The 22,057-nt window shown below is 39.8% G+C and overlaps 1 protein-coding gene across 2 annotated transcripts in view; it reads right to left on the bottom strand.

Annotated features, from left to right (window-relative positions):
* The window catches only part of NAP1L1 (nucleosome assembly protein 1 like 1), a 29,376-nt gene extending 8,231 nt beyond the window's left edge, over window positions 1–21,145 (bottom strand). Inside the window, exons 1-6 of one of the 2 annotated variants that reach the window (XM_057429417.1) lie at window positions 21,070–21,145; window positions 7,114–7,148; window positions 6,338–6,426; window positions 3,903–4,005; window positions 614–755; window positions 74–154 (exon numbers count right to left, since the gene is read on the bottom strand). In XM_057429417.1, the coding sequence (XP_057285400.1) occupies window positions 74–154; window positions 614–755; window positions 3,903–4,005; window positions 6,338–6,426; window positions 7,114–7,130 (432 nt within the window). In that variant the 5' untranslated portion in view covers window positions 7,131–7,148; window positions 21,070–21,145. The remainder of the gene's footprint in view (window positions 1–73; window positions 155–613; window positions 756–3,902; window positions 4,006–6,337; window positions 6,427–7,113; window positions 7,149–21,069) is intronic. The other variant, XM_057429416.1, reaches the window with a different exon arrangement.
* Window positions 21,146–22,057: the final 912 nt, after the last annotated feature.

Below are 22,057 nucleotides of genomic sequence, written 5' to 3'. Positions count from 1 at the left end.
CTTTAGTTACTGTATTAAATCTTATTTCATGCTAAAGGTTGAAATACTGACGAGAACAGATTAAGATACTCACTGAAATTTCCTCTTCAACATCTGCTTTCCATTCACATTCTTCCTCTGTAGGTTCATATATTGCATTGATGATTTCACTTCGCTGGAAGATTAAACCAAGAATATGTTCAAATTCCCTAGTTACTGTAACCAATAATGTCCTAACCAATAAATTCCTAATCCTAAACTTACAGAATTAGCAATACATTAACTATGTATCAAAACCTTTTCTTCCAGTGCTAGAAGACAACTCAGCAATTAAGAGCTTTTTAATGCACTAAAACACCAAAGTTCCACAAAGGTTACCACATCATCTGGTATCTGCTCAATTAACAAGATGAGACCTAGCATGTTGAGGTGATTTTGGTAACCACAGAACAAACTGAACCTTTCTCCCCATTAATCTTAGCTGATATTCACATGGATGGTAAAGCTGTATTAACTGAATTACATGGGCACATACAAGACCAAAGTAATTCAGAACATGAGTAAGCTTTCAGTTTATATTCCCCTGTGTTTTAGCTAGAGCTTTTAAGTACAAAACAGATTAGCATTAAAATACCTTGTCAAATAAGGGCTGATAGAGAGCAGCATACTTTCTTTCCAGCTCATGAACTTCCTCATAGAACTTTGCTTCTATCTGTGCACACTGAACTTGAAGGTTCTTGAGAGCATTCACACGTCTTTTAACAACTTTAGGCAAGCTGAAAATTTCAGTGACAGAACAGTTACTATCATTGTATTCTAAGCACATTCTGACCCCTCCTTACCCAGTCCCCTTGCAAATTAACCAACTTGCATCAAAACAGATTTGACACTCTATTTTAAGCTTTAGAAAGCTGTACAAATCAAAACTGTGACCTAAAAATCAAAGCTATCACCCACTGAACCATGCAGATTAAAACTGTTAGCACAGGCTTTTAAACTGAGACTTAACCTCAGTTAGAACCAGAGTATCCCAAACACCTGGGTTTAATCATTGTCAATCATGAGACAAACTTGTACAACATAACTTCATACTAAAACCCAAGTTTTACATTAACAACAAACAGCACAGTAAATCCATGTGATTGAGCATGACTAAAAAAGGTCTCATCACTAATTGGCTTGTATTATGAAAGAATGTTCAAGACAATCAAGCTGTTCTTTGCTAAAGAAGGTGATCTTCAAAATTCACATTTTTATTTCACCAAGGCAAGCAGCTGGTACTACTGCCTTCTAACATATTAACTGTCACTCCCAAAGCAAGCCAGAACTGGTTTGCTAAATGAGCCACTACATTATATATATGTAAAAGCAAAGCAATTAAGTCCATCTTCATCATAAATACTTGTCAGCTACAACTCTTTGAGTACTAATGTCACTTTAGCAAACTATGGTAATGTAGATCCAGTGTTAGGACAAAGTTACATACATCAAGGTGACAAGTGAGATTTATGGCGTAGATTGCTGACAGCCTCCCTTGCCTGGGAGGCGGAACAAATTGGTTACAGAATATTATGTTAATTTCCTATATTTGTTTTATTTAAGCAGTTGTGCAGTGTTGTTTAGAACACAGTAGTGAACACCTGCTTTTAACTGTTAGGACCAGCTTCAGGTTAGAGGAAGTAACCAAGAACATATTAGCTTAAGTTACACACTGAGGGTTCATACTAATTATTAAAGCTCTTTTACATCTACCAGATAGAACAGGCACATCTTCCAATATACTTGTTCAGTTAAAACGCAGAACCCTTCCTCCTCAATACCTTTATAATCAACATGAATATACTATTTCTGGTTGCTAAGATAATATGCATATAAGCATTATATCAAGATTTCCCTTAACCTTCTGATTTGGGCAAAAGTACATCTGTTAAACTAACTACCAAAATGCTTAAATTTAGACATGTATTTTCATGAAGGGCTGATACCATTCTCATTACTCTGACATGTTTGAAGAAGTTAGTCAAGTTAATCACTTGCTGTAATTTTATCTTCAAGTACAATATCAGATCCAACAGTAACTTAAGTAGAAAGTTCTGTCAGTTCAAGAAAAAGGTGCTAAAGAAGAAAATTAGTATGACCACACAGTTGAGTCATACAATGATCGCCCACTTAGTGCCACATGCATATATTTACACTATGAGTACTGGCCTTAACAACTGCATATAAAGAACGATGAAATTCCTAAGAGGTAGTGCCCCATACATTCAGAATGCTCAGTTCCAGGTATGTCAGAGGAAAGATTTTAACCCCTTTACTAAAGAATCTACAGTCTTTTGCATGTGTCAAAGCTACATTCCATGCCAACCAGTGCATCACTATTTGTACATCAACTACCTTTACAAACTGTACTTTTTTACAAAAAAGAAAGGCAGTTTCATGAAAGAGACGGCTCTTAAAGTAAATCCAAAGCAGACCATGATATCTGAACAGGACTTCACAAGTACAACAATGGCAAGTAAAAGCTGTTGCTCTACAAGCCACTAGAAAAGGTTATCATCACACAAGAATACAACCTCCTGTGAGCAGCTGATGGAAATTCTGCTCTATTAAAGTATGTTTCATTAGAATTATTGTGGCCAGACACAGGTGAAGAAGTTACTGGATAGCTGCCAAGCAATTAGCAAATTCTAAGCCTGAGCAGACAGATGTTTTCCTGGAACCTGTTTAGTTTCCTACCAGCTTACGCATCTAGTTCCTTAATAGCTCACATAACTGGCATTTAGGATCCCAGATTGCTGCCAACTTCTGTGCTATCTCAGTGTCTAGACTCTGTAGATGACTAAACTAAAAATAATACTTGGGAAGACATTTAAGAGCCACCTGTAAAGCCTGGTTAAGTAAGCACACATATGCTGAGAAAGAGCAGAATCAATTTACACACATTTTCCAGTTCTTTTCATATTGCAAGCTAGGTAAGTGTTCGGTACAGTGGCAAAGTTGCAATGCTTTTGTGTTAAAAAATGCACTACTGTACTTGGAATTGATGAAAAAATGGTACAGTATGTCAGAGAGCAGCTGACTAGAAGAATGCCATGCAAATCAATGTTATCACTTTTGTTCACTTCTTAGGTCAAGGATCTGAAAAGTTAGTAGACGTTAACTAAGATCAGGAAAAAAAAAAAGGAAAACACTGTGTATAGAAAGCCTGTAGTGTGTAGTATCTGGGCGAGAGAATGTGGGTACCCTTTGACTCCATGCTCTTACTTGGCCAGTATTTATTAAGAAAGACTGTTAGTTAAACGGGCTTTTCTTCCACACTATCATCTATCACAGAAAAATGGTATTAGTAGGAGTAGCAGCAAAAGCAAGGCCTATTATTCAGTTCAAGCCAATAGCAATGTTGGACTGTATCACAGCAAGACAGTTGTATGGTTTATAATTCCTGTAGATGTAGTGAAATGTTCACACACAATCAGAAATCACATGAGAACCAAAAAATTCTATCTGCTAATGCAGACCAAGTAAGGAGATCACATGATGTACTGCTAACAACTTTTCTAATTTTATTAGCTAATGGTTACAGTCTAACAAAAAAAATTACTATATTAGAGACAGCAGGTCCCCAGGTATTTTTCTGTACTTAACTGATTTTTCATGATTAAGGCAAAGCTACAAAAGACATTCCAAGTAGCAGCAAAATACCTTTTAATAGTGTGCCATATCATAACTGCAGGAGACAAGGTCAGCCATTGTAAATATTAACATTCTTTTGTTCCTAAAACCCCAAATAAAAATTCCACAATTCTACAGACAGACTATATCAGTTTTCCTGCTATCTGAGCAGCAGTTTATGACTGAACAGACAATATTGTTCAGAAAGCAAAACTGTTTGTATCACTACTCAAACTGAACAAATACTGTACCTTTCTATATAGCCTGTAGATGTGCCTACCAGACCATCAAGTCTTTCCTGAAGGGCTGCGAGAATCTGAGGATTTTGCATCATCTGTACAGTCAACTGCCGAGCTAAATAAAAAAGAAATTACATTAAGTGCTTCTTTTACACTGATCTTGAAAGAAAAGATATTTAAATACTACAAAAGAGCAGCACATTTACTATATATATATACACTTGTAAAAAGAAAATCGGCAAAGTAGTATTTCAAACACCTTTCCATTTGGGAAGCATGGATCAAATCCATCATATTCTGCACACTGAAACAGCACCTGGATTAAAATGGCCACTACTCAGCAAGATGAGTTTTTGGGGGACTTTTTTGTTGGTTTTTTTTGTTTGTTTTTTTTTTTGTTACAAGGGAATGTTTCTCAATGCCTCTGAAGGCATCAGTTTTGCCTTGACTGCTTTTACTTTAAGAAGGGAATAAAAACTGGCATGGGGATTTTCATTCCATTTTAGGTAAACGGAAAGAAACAAAACTATTTCAGACTTAGATCTGTAAATCCATGTTTGCCTAATTTTTTCTGCAAAAGAATAAATTATTCATTAGTCTGACACATTACTGACTACTAAGTCCATGAAGTCTACCATCTTCACCACCTTTAGAAATCACTTTGTCCAAATGGGAAAACTGTTTCAAACAATGAAAAACACACGGATTCCTAGCCTAAGATTCCATTATCCATATTAACATCAACCCTTCTGCTCAAAATTTGTGCCTCAATCTGCAGAAATGAATTTCACAACTCTGTATTTTTAATATTGATTAATAACTGATCTATGACTGATTTAATACTAATAACTGATCATAAGAATTTATGGACAGTTCTTCTCATGCTGTTTTGCCCTCCTCCCTCTATCCCCCACATCTACAGATAGGCAGACAAGCAAGTTGCATTCTTTATAAGATACTAGGTTTATACAGCATTCTTCTGACATATTCAAATTAGAGTGAAGGTTCTGAATCCTTCTTGATGCATAAAGCTTTTAGAAATAGCATACCATTTTCTATTTCTATGCCCTTCACTACAGTAACCTCTATTCTCTTTTAACCACTTTTATGTCCTAGCACTGAAATTCCATGCTGAAATGTTTCAAGTGACATCCAAAAGAGCAGCCCCGTTTCTCCAGAATGATTGCAATGAGTTTACATTACCATATATAGCTGTAATTATTTATTAAAAAGGTACTACCTCACATTGGTCATTACCACTCCTTGTCAAGGTATCTAATTTTCTCTGGTCTTATTATTTGTAAGTCTTCCACATACACTTGAAAACCTACCCAATTGTGCCATTTGGGTCTGTTGCCAGGTATTCTTTATTACCAAATCAATATACACATCACACATGGTATGCCTGTGCAAACAGCCATATCTCCTCAAACTGAGATCCAAAACACATTCTGTTTTGCAAGTTCTTGGATTTCTGAATACTACTTCTTCAAAGAGCTTTCTCCTTAAAGTGTGACTACTTAGTGCCCAGAGAAGGACTTTTGACATACCTGACCAGAATTATCTAGATTAAAAAAAAAGTAAATCAGTATAACCTAAGGAAAAATTGCGCATGAAGGATACACTAGTGAACTAGACAAGCAAGAATTACAGATGCAAAAACTGCTTAGCACTGTGTCAAGTTTCCCTGCTACTGAAACACGTTTCTGACTTGCAAAACCCAATTTCCCTCCAAGATTGCTATAGTATAATTTCCCCTCAGATTCCATTACAATAGCTGGAAATAATCACTAGAAAACCCCACATTATTCACCTCTAGGTTCCTTTGCAACAGCTGAATACCTACCATTTAATTACTATAAGCTGTTCTTCAGCTGACCAATGTGTTCCTGAGAATTTTGCAATCCAATTTTGGAAAGACTTCTTTCAACAGATATAGCAAAGACTCTAACATCACCTTGAGCAAAATTATCATACTTTTCCTTAGTGGTGTTATTCTGTTCAGGCAATCACATTATGGGGCACTATCAGCAGTCCAAATCATTTTATTGCAGAGATTATTAGTTATTTCTCTTTTGGCTGTTTGCTCTTCAAAATTCTATGTGTGCTCCCAGTCATTAACTACAAAGCATGAATAAGACCATTGAGACAGACAAAAGCATTCCAATGCATGTTCAGGTTTTTTTGCTGGGAGGGCAGTGGGGGGAGAGAGAGAGAATAAAAATGTATTGATTTTATTCATTTTAAGAGTAACATTAAGCATGATTTTTCTTCTGTTCGCAGTCAATTCATCAGCAAATTACTGAGCAACTGATCAAAAAATAAGAGCAATACAGTTGTGCATCACTAGTTATGTTTTACCATTTCCTATCATTTTAAGTAGTAAAATCCTTCCAACGCATTCATTAGAAAGCATGTATGCAACTGCTTACAATTTTCAAAGTTACCTTTGCTATTGGCGTCTTCACCAGTTTCTTCTTCTTCTACTTCTTCAACATCTTCCATATCCTGTTGATCAAGTTCAGACTGTTCTTTGCTATTGGGAATATTCAGTAACAGATCAAGTTAATTTTATAAAATATTATAATGAGCTTAAAGAGCTCAAATTAGAGATCATGTGGGTAGAAGCAAACTGTTACATCAGTTTTGATCTATGACAATCTAGAAGTCTAAATAGCCAAAGCCAAATTTGTCTTCATAGATTCAAGTTTTACATCAGCAATCTCAGAACTGTTTAAAGAGCTAGCAGCTTTCCAGAATTTTGAAGAATCCTTTTTACGAAAGAATTCATTCAGCTCCTGATCATACCAACAAGTCAAAGCCTTTTTATGCCTGTACATCCTCTTTGTTATGATGTGCAGGCCTTGAGAACTGAGGGTAGGTTTACCTCAACTATACTTTGAATGCCATAAAAAATGAGTCAAGTATAGGAAAAAATCTACATACAGTGAAACAATAATAATGAGCAGTACTAACATTGTCTTCCCCTCCAGAATTCCAACTAACATAGTATATTGACTAGTGTCTTGTATTAGTTTTGGATTTACTTACAATTAATATCCCAAACCCAACTTAAAACTTCCACACATTATAAACCTCACATCTTGCCACAGTGTGAAGATCATTACCTAGACCCTGTCTATCCACTATCTGGAGATCACAGCCATCTGAAGTACAGCAAAGGACATAGTAAGAGCCAGAGTAACCTGCAGATGTTACTTACTTGTCTATGTCTGCCATTCTCCTAGATTTCAAACCCTAGAGGAGATTAAAAAAAAAAAAGAACAGAAGCATTAGACTTCACTTACAAGGTCTACAGGCAACTACCATAATCCTAAAAAAGAAAAAAAAAAGAAACAAACAAACCATGTCAGCTTTAAAAAATAGGATAAATACATATTATAATCTGAAGAGTGGCTTATCTCCTATACGCTTTGAGCCCTCACTTTAAAGCACACAAAAATACTGAAAAACTGTTCTGGTTTAGAACCAGTACATCTGCTCATATAAATCTAAGTACCAGCAAAATTCCACGTTGCATTTTTATCATAGGACTGTACTAGTACCACAGATTGAAAACTAGTCTTGTTCAAGTATAAAATCAAAATATAACCCAAGAAAAACTGAAGCAAAAGGGGTGCCAGAACCATGTTGGTAAATGTTTACTCCAGCATGTAATTGCAGACAGAGGATACATATAGCTAAACCAGTTTATTTTAATACTAAAGAAGACTTTTGTGGCTTTACTTTTAATCTCAACTTCACAAACATAATCCAGGAGGTTCCTCAGAATACCCAGAGAATAATAAGAAAGTTTAAGTAAAGAACTGATGTCAGGTGCCAAGCTATTTAACAAGACTAATTTCCATGTCCTGAATGATCAGAATTTCCATAGGTATCTCAGTATCATCATAAACACATTCCAGACACAATAACGAGAAATAAGTTGAGACTGCTGCAAACCCTGCATACTACTAAGTAGCTATGTTCACAAATGTATTACAAGGTGAAAAACATCTTCCACCAGCAAAACCATACTTCAGTCTATTCTCCAAAGAGATGTTTTGGGTAGCTGCAAATCAGAGACAATACTATGCACAAGAAATCATTGTCCTATTAATGCTGTCTTAGGTCTAATGGTTCAAGGAAAAACAAGTACCAAGAATAATCCATGGCCCAGAAAGCATAAATTACTGCTTTAAATCCCCATTTTAGCTGCTGCCCAGCAGACTAAACAGATCTGAGTTTAATTCATGAAGTTTAACTCCTTATAATGCATGCCAATGAGAATTTTAGTCAGTGTTGCCCCAGTAAGATCAGTGCATTAACAGTCATGAAGGGACATGTTACAATATAAACTTCAGAATTTAACACCAACATTCCATGTATAAAATAGAATATAATAACACCACATTATCCTGGTGTTATAACTACTGCCCAACAACTACATGGGAAGGAAGTATGATGTCTTCATTTAGAACCACAGCTTTACATTGCCAATGAAGTATTTTTAGGAGACTGCACAGAAACAGAAAAGTTCAATTCCCCAGTATGCAGGAAAATTAGAGAACCAACTAGTGGTCAATTTATTTCAGAAAAATACAGTATTTCCTATCAAATAGAATGGCAGCACTGCTGTAAACAGAAGGACATCTAATAATTCAGTAAAAAATTGAGGAGTTCCAGTAATATTTTTTACTCATTTTAAGTTTCTCAAAACTCAGATCATGTTTGCCTGTATAGGGACTTAAGGTTTACACACAGATGCAAGCTTCCTATATAGAAATTCCAAAGAGTGTCCTTTGGATGCCATTCTCAAAAGACAGCATAGACCAAAGACCTAAAGAAACTGAAAACACGGTACAATTAAAACTCTTAACTTCGATACTTCTATTTCTTGAGTGACACAGTTAGCATTATTTCTGATATGCAAAAGTTCTTATCCATGCAAAATACACAATCTTTTCCTTACACATTTCCTTTTAACTTGTTCTTCACACAGGCCCTTTTCAACTGACAGTATCACTGTACAAACGAACACAAGATGCACAGTTTACCTGTCTTTCATCCTCATAGAATCATCACAGAACAGTAAGAGTTGGAAAGGATGTTAAGATCATCTAGCTCCCCTGCCATGGGCAAGGACACCTGACCCTCAAAACCATGTTCACACATTTTTATGCAAATGTGACAGTGATCACATTCAGTAACTATTATTGCTCCTTGTAGAGACCAGCATTTCCTCTCTCCATTCTCCCCAGCAAATACAGCTTTCACTTTCCATAAAGTTAGAGGCAGTTCTTTCAAAAGTGTGACCAGTGACAACACAAACCCCACAGTCATACCAAGCCAGTGGCTACTTGAAACAGCAGCTGAAGCACCTTAGACACGTATTTCCTGAAAAAGACTGACTCCTCCAGTTTATTTAAACTTTTTTTTTTTCTAAATAAGATTATGAAATGGGCTATGACCAAGTCATCCCTAAAAACTTAAAAGCAATATTCATCCCATCTCCAACACTTGCCATTAACAGATGCGCATTAGAAAAAGTAATGACATGGCAAGAATTCCCACAGAAACACTTTTAGCTGTCACTCACATTCAGGAAAAACATGCTGGCTCAGGAAGTGCAGGTATTTGACAACATCATAATAATTTTTTACTCCATAAAGTAGTCCTCAGCTTCCCTGAAAGCATGCAGGTAAGCTGATGTTATCACCCAAGCACCAAAGCACTAAAATCCTATTTCTGAGTTGCAACATTCAGCTCAGAGATCATAACCAAGTCAGATTTTTCTACACTGGGCAGTAGTGTGGCAGAGAAATTCTCACCAGCAGTCTTTGTGCTCTTGAATTCCTCAGTGGACCCTGGTTTTCACCATTCTGAACAACTACCTGTCATCAGCAACGTTCATCCTTTCACTGTTTTCCCCCCTCTTTTCCTGTGGGAGTCCAGCACCTGCCCTGCTTTCTCCTCACTGCAAAGGGCAGATGCTCATCCTCTGCTTCCTGACTTTTAAATGAACCATGAAAACACTGTTTCCCAACTATGGTCCAATTTATTCAATGACTTTGAATAACATTCTTCAAAGATTTTTTTTTTTAATTAAAACAGACTTATCAAGCAGCTGTCAACTTCAGAACCTCCCTCTGGTGTGTTCCTATCTGCTTCATCCCATTTCTCTTGCTCTCCTTGCATCACTTTTTCATGTTTGATCCTTTAATCTTGCCTCTACATTTTACACAACTCGGTATCAGAATGTTTGCAGTTGGAAAAGTTCTTCTGCAAACTGAGGAGATACTACTGTCTGTCATGACACTGTCATCTGCCAGCTCTAGACAACAGTTCTTTCATGAGGAGGATACAAGGCATTATGCCAACCAAACTATGTTGGCAGACACTTAAACTAATCTGTGCAACCCACTATCATGGATATGTAAGTTGCATCGCATTTAATTTATTGTCACATACTTAAACAACCATAAGCTTCGCTGCAAACACAGTTCAACTGAAGAACCCTGTAGACTTAAGAGCACTGAGAAAATACATTCCTTAAGAACAAACAGCCTCCATCTACTATTTTTGCACAATGCCTGATACAAGGTGCCAGTCTACTATCCAGAGCTTTGGATACAGTATGTACCATAATCAGTAACACTAAAATATATCACAGCAGGATTTACTTTGCAGTAGCTCCCCAAAACCAAGTACTTGTAGTACTCTGCTTCACACAAGAAAGATGCAGCCAGTTTGTTTCAGAGGTAAATTTAGCACTGGGAATAGCAGCTGCACTTTGGCATGTGAACAGCAAGAAGCATTCACTGGCTTCAGTCCTTGAAGCAGTTCCTTGGATATACCAGCTCACTAGTTGTCCATGCAGGATCATAACAGACCTGGCTACGGATGGTATTTTACTGTGAGCCTCAGTGTCTGATTGCTCTAGGCTGAGATACTACTTAGAATCTATGCCTTCTGACTGCAATTACAGGCTTATGAGTGCCGATAAAAAGTAGCCTCCCTCCCTGCTCAAAAGCCAGCAGATAAATAATCTCCTTATTCATAAAGTATTTTCTTTTCCTGTTACTTAAAACAGCTACAACCAGCAGGCACTGCATTATGGTCAAATACAGAGGTACCCGGAGGCCTCACTTATGCTGCTTTGGTGTACTCTGAAAGAACAGGCAGAGGAAAAAAATGGTTGCCTTTGCAGAGATTTAAAGAGAGTACATAGGAAGTTCGTGCTACAAAAAGTAATCAAAGCCACGGAAAAGCAGGCTACTGGCAACTTTTCCAGAGGCTAAAGTTTAAAACCTCTTTCATACAGGTAGCTTAAGCTTGATCACAAGCCTGCCTGCCATCACAAGAAATGTGTTCTTTTTCAAAACAAAAAGGTTAGGAGACGGTTAATCTAGCACAAGCTTAGCCACAATTGAGGATATTGGCGTAACTCCCTAAAAACTGAAATTTTACCAGAACTGTATGAAAATTTGCTATCATCATGATGTTCAAAAGACAGTTCACCTCCATAACCCGTCCTGGTTTTTAAGAAATGTAGTTCAATAACATGCAGAAACTAATGTTATTGCCTTAAGTTACCCATTAGTAAGCTTCCGGTTTTCAGGGGTTATTGTTTCTTCACTAAGTAATTTTGCTTAAGCGAAGACAGAAGCACAACTTGTAAAACTTCAGCCCTCCTCAGCCTTTCCTTTACCCACAGAGAAACCAGTCAGAGTTTGCACAACAGCACTATCTGTGTTACAGCTAGAAAGCAATCACTCTGGTGAGAGGCCTGTTCTTTTTGAAGATCAGCTTTAAGTGTCCCAAGTAAGCATGGCAGTATTAGATTACCCTGACATCTGCCCAGCCTCAGGAAGACAGGTCAGAGAGGTGAATCAAGAATCAGCTGAGGCAAGACATTCCGGAGACAGCCTTTCTCCAGCAAAACAACAGTTTTTGCACAAGCCCTAAGGCTGGAAGGCTGCCAACAGATCTCAGCTGTTCAGCATCACTGCAGATACCACAAAGGGTGTCCATTCCCTTCCTTTCAGGAAGCACCCTTTCCCCTTCTCTAGAGGAACTGCTCACACAATTAGCTTGCAATAATAGCACGTAGAAGAAATTTCTCAAGTAGTTCAAGGGACAGAGATGGGCTTTTTAAGGGTATCTGACCCAAACTACAGGCAAACCTTTCTTACACGCACCTTTAAAAAAAAAAAGAAAACAATCTGCCCTCTTGCCTGAACTAATTCCCTCAATAGTCAGTAATTCAGAGCACTGCAAGTAAGTCAGCCTGTTCACAGACATACATGTATCAGCCTCTGTCTCTGGCAAGCCCTGTGCAACTGAAAGCAATATATTAACAGAAGATGCCCAAAACAAGTGGCCCCTATATGGTATTAATAAGCTGCAACATAGGATAGTAAACTAAGTGGACTAAATAAGATGTCAGTGAGAGAGGTCCAGCTAGAGGACAGCTAGTTGTATAAAAAAAATTATCAGGATTAAGTCCTATAAACTATTTGCAACGCAAGCAGAAACCAAAAGTGCCAGACAAATTACATCATACCACCCAAGTTCAACTCTCACTACAGACTGGGAAACTCAAGAGCAATATATTCACTGGAAGCAACTTCAAACTGATGTTCTTGCCTAGCATTCCACAGGCTCAACTTGTAACATTTTACTTTATATAATAAACCTCAAAAGAAAAAAGAAAAAAAAAAAAAGAGAAAAAAAAAGTCACACAGAGATCCATCAAAAGACAATCTTTGCCTGTAGATGTTCAAAATAATTGGGCTAGTTTGCTTGAAACTGCTAAAAGAGGTTTGTAGCTTTAAAAATCTCAGATGCTCTCCATAGAGCAGTTTCATGTCAGAACTGGCTGAATTGTTTCAAAAGTGCACAGTACATGGCATAAAGTTACACACTTCAAATTTTTTGGCAACAAGACCTAAAATATCCATCTCAATCATTTCACAACTGGTAGAAGCAGCTATGGTACCAACCAGCAGATAGGAAAACTGTTACATGTGAAAGGATCATACAGTTAAGCAGTAACTAGGAAAACATTTATCTCCTCTTCAAACAGAAGCAACTGAATAATGTATCAGATTTTAAGACGCCATTTCAAAAAGGAATCAAGCAGAAGACCAAGTGTTTCCCTTTTACTTGCATGAACAAAATCATGAAACATCTATTATCATTAGTATGGAAATAGTAATGAAACAAAGGGATACTGCACCTATCACCAACACAGGCAGACAGGCAATGCATTACAAACAGATTTTATCATTTATACTATGGAAAAAAAAATGCCTTCTGAAAAAGCTGAAGGTCAGCAAAAAATATCCAAAAAGCAGTTTCTAAGTGAGCAGGGTACTCCTATGCTACCACATCAAGATACCCATTTATTTGATGAAAGACATTATCAGCCACTGCACTCTCCGGAGACAATTTCCTTTTATTAGCACCTCAAAGTTCTTTCATTAACAAAAGACTTCCATTATTGTAGGAGAGCAAAAAGTGACAAAATTAATTCGTTTTCAATTCCAGAGTAGATAATTAAGATTGTCCAAACACAAGCACAGAAAACAAGAGTTGACATAATAAAGACTATCAAGGTCTGATAAAGAGACTAAGGAACTAATGGTCAGTGGAAGTAAAGAATCCAGGTTCCTCAACACAGTAACAAGAAGGTGCCATTGGACCCTTGCAGTAATTCAAACCCCTCTGTTTTGTTGCAGTTTATTGCGCAAGCACCAATGCATCCAGAGGAAAACCAACAGCAGATACGCTAACTGGGACAAGGATATATGGGAATTTTTAGTAGAAGCTCAAGTAAGGTCATCTAAACCAAGCAGAGAAGGGTAAGAATTTCAGACGAGTAGTGGTGCTTCAGAAAACACTGAGAATTTTTAGCAACATGGAAGTGCTGAACTGTCCAAGATCGGAAGCACTCACATCACCATAGGGGAGAAACGCCTCCTTCATTAAGGGAACACAGAGTTTAGCTGACTGGAACATCATGTGGTAGAGAAAGTCAATATAGCTGGCAAATGCTGCTGAAAAAAGCTTATCATGGTTCTTCCTTAATTACACGTAGCCCCTTCCTTTCATCAACAATGTCTGAACAGATGGGAAGTTTAAAAAGAAATTGCTAGGTGTTTCTTTGTACAGGGCTGGACCTGTACAGCGCAGGGTAAAGAAGCAGAAGCCACCACAGGCAAGTAGCTTTTATAACAACTCATGAATAGAGCTAGGCAAGTTTGAAGTTACTTTATGCTATAACATCTTATCTTGTGGTAACAAAATAGAGAATCTGGCTGTAGAGAATAAGAATACTAAATCATGATAATGCTGAACCAAGCAACAAAACAAACTATCTGCTCTCTCCTCTTCAAGTGGTATTTTTTGCTTTTCCTAATTACTCCTGAGGTAAGGGCACCAATGTCAACCATTTGCCAATACAACAGTGCTTGCAGGCCTCTGCAAAATACATGTTATGGCATGAAAACACAGATTTTTTCACATTTCAACTTTGAAGTGCTCTACAACTTGCATGGGAACACCAGTTACATGATGGGAAAAATGCAAATTCTTCAAGGCAAAACAGAGTTGTTATGATACGTATATATACACAAACATATATATAACTCGGTTACTAGTAACTGCAGGGCTTGGTTTCATTCATGTGGAAACACTTCTTAGAGCTTTCCCCTTAACTTGTTTTTAAGTCAGGCAATGAAGATTTAGTCAATGAATGCTAAACTCCTCTATTTTTGTAACATTTTCATTGAATTGAAGGTAGTGCCTGTTCACTTGTGCAGCAAAGAAGTCTCCATAAGTAAAATGACTACAGAACTATAATTTAAAATCTAGACTGAATTGTATCTGCATGTTTGTCTGATACTGATCTGAGCTCCTTGATCATGTTCTAAAAATAGGGTAATTAACACACAATGTGGCCTTTGTTCTGGATGCCAAGATTCTGTAGCAGAAAACCTACCAATTTCTATTTAGAACAACCTTTCACTATTAGATAAGTAATACAGAAGCTTAAATTCAAATCTGAAAAATCTAAACAAGAATTATTAAAAAAAAAGCTAATCAGTATAGCTCGTTGCATTTTCTATCACTGATAATGGGAGCACAGCAGCCATCCTGAAGGGCCAAAATAAGAATCTTCATACAAAAGATATTTAAAACTTTGTAAGATAGTATTTCTCTTTGCAGTTCATGTTGGCACAGGTATTCAGTTTGTTAAAAAGTGTCCAAGTAATACAAAAATTGTGTTCTAACGAAGTACTCCAGGTAGCACAGTGCATTTTAACAGTTTAAAAGATCACCTTGTTCATGCCACAATATTAAATGAAGGAGAGTATCAGTTAACTACTGAGACTGCCACATAATCAAATACAACCGTGTTGGCAGTTACACTACCTGCAAGGCTCACACTGCAGCATTAAAGTTTTCATACAATTTGACTAAAGACATCTAGACATCCTTACCTGAAAAGGAAGTTAAAGAAAGCCACTAAAAAATTTGTACAAGTTTCAGCTGTGTGTTTCTGCTGCAATATCTGATAAATGCAATACTGTAAATTCATTTGTGCCCCAAGAAGCCACTGAAATTCCTAAAATATATTTAGCAATTTCTTTGTTAGATCCAGCTCAATATTTTTTCCATGGAAACAAAGCTATTATTAAACTGCAAACCTTAAAACATCCAGATTTCAACTAACAATCTAACAGTCGCTACATAAAGAACACAACAACCTAACTTTGACACCTTCTGGGGTCTGTCAGGGGTGAGATGTCACAATTGGTAGGAAGACCGAACAGAAGTATATGCATATATGCATGGTTATGGTTTTCAGTAACTCACTTTCAGATGAACACGGGTGCAGAGTTTAAAAAGCATCTGTAAACATATACTACACCTATAGAGAAGAACTTAAGCCAAGGAAATTGAGCTTTACTTCAAACTGATCTTCATAAACATTTTTTTTTTTCAGTTTCAATCAATCATGTTTTTGGCACCAGCAGAAGTACCCAATACCTCTGTGGCAGTGAAGGTGATGAGAGAATCAAGAGGCCATATCATGAAGATCTCATCAGTTAAAAAACAGCAATCTCATTTCTGATGATGTCACTTGCACACACAAAGAACAGAATAAAGCACTTAATACCAGCTTATACTTAACCATCCAAAGTCAAGACGAGTAACATCCAAAACTGGAGTGCTTAAAAAGGTGACCCAAATGAGGCAAAATAGACAGTACTAAAATCTAAAGTAACATATATTAAAAGAAGCAACTAAAGCTAAAAGGCCAAAAAATCACTGTGTAAAGACACAGATACAACTGCATGCAGTCCACTGAAGACTGCTACTCAACATGCATAAGTAATCAGGACCTGAAATGAATGTGATGACTAAAATGCACAATGCAAAACATGATCATTCTGTACTTCAGTAAAATATCCTTAATAGAAATACTGTATTCACTGCTGAACACTGAAGAAGAGAGGAAACGGATCAACTCGGGGCCTAGCAACATGAATACTTGAGGAACAAGAGCAGTTTAAATCTGAGATTAATAGTATCTGAGAGGTGAACAATGAGAAGTAACAAAAAAATACCCAAGTTAAAAGGAAGTTCAAGAAGAACCAATTAAAAATTAGCTTGTATGTAAACAACTGTTTCATTTCATGTCCCCTTCCATGCTCCCCCTCCCTCCAGCCTAACCTTACAATGCTTAAGACAGGTTTTTAACTAGAGCCAGAACTAGGCTAGAACTAGGCTCTAGTTAAAAGGCCAGGAAACTTTTCATCATGGGCAAGTCATTCCACAAAAAAGTGAAAACTACCCCTCCTTCCTTTGAAACATCTCATATGAAACAACATATCTAGATACAGCAGTGCTCAAGGCCAGGTTGGACAGAGCCTTGGGTGACATGGTTTAGTGGGAAGTGTCCCTCCTCACGGCACTAGATGATCTTAAGGTCCTTTCGAACCCTAACTACTCTATGATTCTATGATAAAGTAGTGGACTGAACTACTCTTACCACAGATGGTCAGAAAAGCCACCAATATTTATGATTCTAACCTGGGTCTTCAAAGCCTGAGTGTTTGGTCCATTCTAGATTTTAGGCACCTGCTTAGTCAAATCTCTTAACCAGAATTTATAACTTTTAAAAATTAAAATAATTCTACTATCTCTAAGACTAACTGTTTGCAATTTAGGTATGTTTTTAAAGAATAAATGTCAAATCAGCAACTGAATACTTCACAGCTGCAGGTACACCTAGAAACTGAAGTCTTCTAAAAAGTTGCTTTCACCTTTTAATCATAAAAAACTACTAAGGATCAACTGGTATTTTATTCTGAAGTCTACAAAGACCAGCTGAAACTGCTGATGTTCAACTGCCTACTCATTAGCACAAGTTAAGCTTTAAACTGAGACACTGCTAAAGTGTATCTGTGCAAATGTACATTTAAGCAAACATCCAGCCCCCAAAAGCATCTGTATTTTCCAATACTAAAATCTTAACAGCTCTGCGTCCAAGAAGGATCTCCGTCTAATGTCTGACAGTAGTTAAGATGCAGACTGTGTTTTGGTCATACATAAATTCATTTAAAATATTAATCTTTAGGGAGAACGTAAATTATTTCAAACCTTACATTATGTATATATTAAAACTAAGTATGAAGTTACAAAAGTAAATTAGCAAAGTTTTGTTGTTTGTTTTTTTTTAATGCAAGAGAAGTTTTAGTCTGCAGCTTTCCTGAAAAGATCAAAGTTACCATTAGATAAGTGAGATTCATCATGAAAATTTTTTCTTTGCATTAACATTGTTGAGTGTAGGAAGTCCTCAGAAGCTTCATGTATTGTTTCTAAGTAGCTTAATTTTTCAGAAGGTCATGACGTGAATCCCCAAGCAACTTCTGTGATGCCTTCCAGGCACATCTGGTTTTCTAGACAAATTATGACATTATAACACCAGACCTACTCCCCAGATCAACTATGCTAGGTGATGAGGAACTTCACTAACCTCAGAGATGATTGAGAATCAGCTAGATTGAATTAACTTTAATTATAATCACTTTTGAGCTCGAAGTAATTTACAAATTAAAATTGACCCATAAGCACTAAACCCATCATCACAACCGTACAATACTTGTACAACTCAGTTCTGCCCTATTATTTACTAGCGGCTTTCCTAATAAGTTAGATGGCATGCAGTCGCCCAGAGGAGAAGCTAACTTGGAAAAAACCCCAAATCTAGTAAAATGCAACTGGTATTAAAAGTCTTACTTCTGTCTGCAAAGTACTACCTTCTGTACCACATAAATACCAAAGCACTATCAACTCATGGAAAAACCCAGAGCTGAAGTCCCACTGAATATGTATACAAACACAGAAAACCAAGCAGGCATTGAAAGAACACCTGCATCTCCATTCTCTGCTATCTGTCCAATTCCTAAAGCAGCCCAAAGAAATAAGAAACAAACATTCAGTTTGATACAGCATGTTTTACAGCTGCATCACAAGAACCTGAAGACAAATTGGGTTACAACCATATTAACAAAAAAGTGTAGATACTACAGATATTATCACTACACCCCCTGGTCTACTAGAACAAACTGGCTTTCACCAAAGGATTCAATCAAAAATTCGTAACAGATATTTGTCTTACATCCCCTGAGATTTCTCACTACTGAAATTCAAATCCTGAAGTTATTTTATTCCCCAGAGAAATACAACTTCTGCCCCAATAAACTGAGCTCTCCATGTTACAATTACTTCAACTTCTAGAAGCTAAGTGAATAAACAGATTTATAGCAATGCAACAATACAGTAAGCCTTGAAGATTTGGAGTTCTGTATTAAAGTACATGGTCTCAGCCTGGAAGACCCAGGTCTCACTCAGGGTTGTGAAAATTCTGTTAAACTTCAAGACTGTTAACTTCATAACATACATGCCCACAATAACTTGCTTTCGGTTTCACTTGTGCACACGTGTTGATTATCAATTATGAAAGCAGCAAAATTTCAAAAAAAAAAACAAACAAACAAACATACAAAAACAGACCAAGCATTTCCAGGGTGCTAAGAAAGCAGACCACCATAACAAGTCCTCTGCCTGCTCCCAAGAACAGTTTCTGAGTGAGGTCAGGGCTAGGTGAAACACAAGACTGTACACACAGTGCTGCAGCAGATCCAGCACTCTGGGCACTTCCGGTGCTGGCTGCACAGGTATAGGGCAGTACTTCTGTGCACTCCCAGCAATCCCAACACTCACTTCCCAGTCCTGTGAATGTCAGGGAAGGACCAGGGTCTCTGAAAAACACCAGACCTACCACCTGTGCACAAGACACTCATTCTACAAACCTCTGTCCTCAGAAACCAAAACACATGATATGCAAGGTCTGCCAGAAAATACAGAAAAAATGGAGAGGAGCTTGCTAATATATGTATCTTGCAGGAGTAAGTGGGTCACACAAGTTTAAGTTTGGGTATTGATGACCTATTCTAAGCACTTGCGTCAAGGTTTCACATACCTGAAGCCTGAGCAGCCTAAACTTCTGCCTGGTAGAGAAGCACCTCAGCCACTCATATTTCAGTGTATGAAGATTTCAAGCTCTGTTTTGCCATAAGAATTCAGATAATTTCTGGATTTACAAGAGACTGGAAGCCACTCATCTTTCTCCAGTCCAAGCACAGTGCTTTTATCATTCTTTGAAGAGCTTACCAGTGGAAAACGGGCACAGCAGGATGACCACTAGCATTTTTGTCAGGAACTACCTACAGCTGTACACAGCCTTAGGCCTTAGCTCTCCACTCAAATTTTATTTCATGATTGAAAATAACCAGGCACTATTCTCCTGCCTTGTCAGTGTAACGTCCACCAGCAGACACCAAAATACCAATAGAAAGGGGGAGGAGAGGAAAGTATTTGTCATACCTTGAACACCCAATGCCTGCTTCTCTTACCTTACCTCAAAGGAGTTAAAGCATGAAATCTAAGTGTATCTCCATGGGGCTTCAAACAAGAGGACATGCACAAAACTGAAGTGTGCTTGGAGTTAAAACTCTAGAAGCTGATAACACATTAGTACCATAGCACAGTCACTTGCAGGAAGGTTTGTGTCCCCTTCTGCAAGCAAATGTGGAAGGTTTTGTATTAAACATTGAAAGCCTTGTAATACTGGCAGCATAGGGCCCCTACACACATAGGACAGAGTAGACTGAATATGTTTTTATACGTAGATAGATCTATATGAATGCTAAATGCAAGCAAGTCGTAGTTACTAGATCTGCCAGGTAGTTTCTTAGCCTTCCTTAGTGACAGTCATCATGCACCTCTTGCATTTGCAACCGTGGACAACAGACACATCTACAACCACCTACAAAGGCGGAAAGCAAATGCCTTATTTCGGATGACACCAGCTAGCAGACCGAAGAAGAGGCGCGTCGAACCCAGAAAAACCGTGAAGCAGGAAGCACGAGTTGCCTGTCCCCTGCCTGAATCTCTGGGTCCCCCTGCCAGCAGCAGCACAGCACAGCACGCCCCGGCCGCGGCTGCCCGCACGGGAGCGCGAATAAGGCGCGGGAGCCAGCACAAGGCCACAGCGCGCTGCCATCGCCCCCCCAACCCTCCGCCATGTGCGCATCCACCGTCACCCCAAAACACCTCCCGCGTCCCTGCCTGCCGCCGGACGGACACACACAGACACGCACCCGCTTCTCCCTGTGCCCCTTTCCGGCCTCGCTGCCCACCCCCTCCTCGGCAACGCCGGCCACGCTCCGGCCCCACGTGTTGCCGCGCTGACCCTGCCCCCCCCCCCCCCCCCGCCGCTTCCCAGCGCCGGCCCGAGCCGCGCGGCCCGTTCTGGCACCTCCGCGGGGCGCGGCGGGGAGACCCGCGAGAGGGGGGCAGGGCGCGGCGGGCAGCGCACACCGCCGAGGGGACGGGCGAGCCCCCGCGCTGCCACCCCGCGGGCCGCCGGGGGGAGGCTCGGGCACCGCCGCCCGCGGGGCCGTGCTAGGCCAGGCCGGCACCCGCGGCCTCCCCGAGCGGGAGCAGGGTCCAGCCACCCGCCCTCGCCACCCCCACCGCCCGCGCACACCCCCCGGCGCCCGGTGCGGCCACGGCCCCGCGGCGGGGCCCCGCCCGATACCTGCACGGGCCGGGTCTGGCGGTGACTCAGGAGCGAGGAGGAGGCGCCCGCGCGGCTGGCGGTAAAAAGACCCGAGCTCCCGCCGCTCGCGCTCATATAGAATTAACGTCACCACGCAAACCCCCTCCCCCTCCCCCGCGCGCCACGGGTCTCCTGGCAACGCGCGAGCGAGCGCGCTTTCCCCTCCCTCTCCCGCCGCCCTCCCGCCACGCCTCGGGCGCGCGCGGCGGCCGTTGGCCGGGGCCGGTTCGGGCCCTAACCGCCGCGCCGGGCGGGACGTGTGTCCTCGCACGTACCCGCCACGCACCCGAGCGGAGCGGGCGGCCGCGCCGGTCCCCTGGCCTGCCTGGCACCCTGCCCGCCCGGCCCGCGCGGATCGGAGGCACCCAGAGGTGCTGCCCCGCATGGTGGGCCACGGCATAGCGCTCGAAGTACAGTGCTGCCCCGGCCATTTAGTGCTGCTGTAAACCTCAACGGGGAGGGTTTCTGAAGGGGCCTGAGCAAAAACAGAAGTTACTGAAACGGGTAAACCCCATTAACACAGGCTACCACAAAACCACAGTCGGCACTACTTACCTTAAACGACCAGGCTGAAAACCATGGTGGTTCAAACGCTGTCTCGTGAGTTTCGATGGTTCCTGCCTCAGCCAGGGTGGACAGCCTGAGGCAGCAACAACTTCAGCCCTCCCATTTTAACCTGCTGTGCTTGCCTGCCAGTCACCTAAGCAGCCTGGTTTCCTGCAAACACCTCTCATGCCTGTCTGCAAGCTCCAAGCGAAGTCTTTCCTAAGAGTGATTCCTTTCTAGGGTTTCCCTCCCATGCACGTGGTCTTGAGTAACAGCACGGAGCACACTTGGAGAAGACATCTGTGATCCACAGCAAACTTAGATAAATATAAATGTCTTTGAGACTTTTAGCTCCTCTTGGCTGGAATGAGCCGGTGATTTCAAATGCAATTAGAGACAGTTGGGATGGACAAGACATATG

Source organism: Pezoporus wallicus, unplaced genomic scaffold (genome assembly GCF_028554395.1).
Source record: "Pezoporus wallicus isolate ANWC-B61680 ecotype Strahan unplaced genomic scaffold, APGP_CSIRO_Pwel_v1 contig_5069, whole genome shotgun sequence".
NCBI lineage: Eukaryota > Metazoa > Chordata > Aves > Psittaciformes > Psittacidae > Pezoporus > Pezoporus wallicus.
The sequence above is the reverse complement of the archived record's forward strand: the minus strand, read 5'-3'. Positions and strand labels throughout refer to the sequence as shown.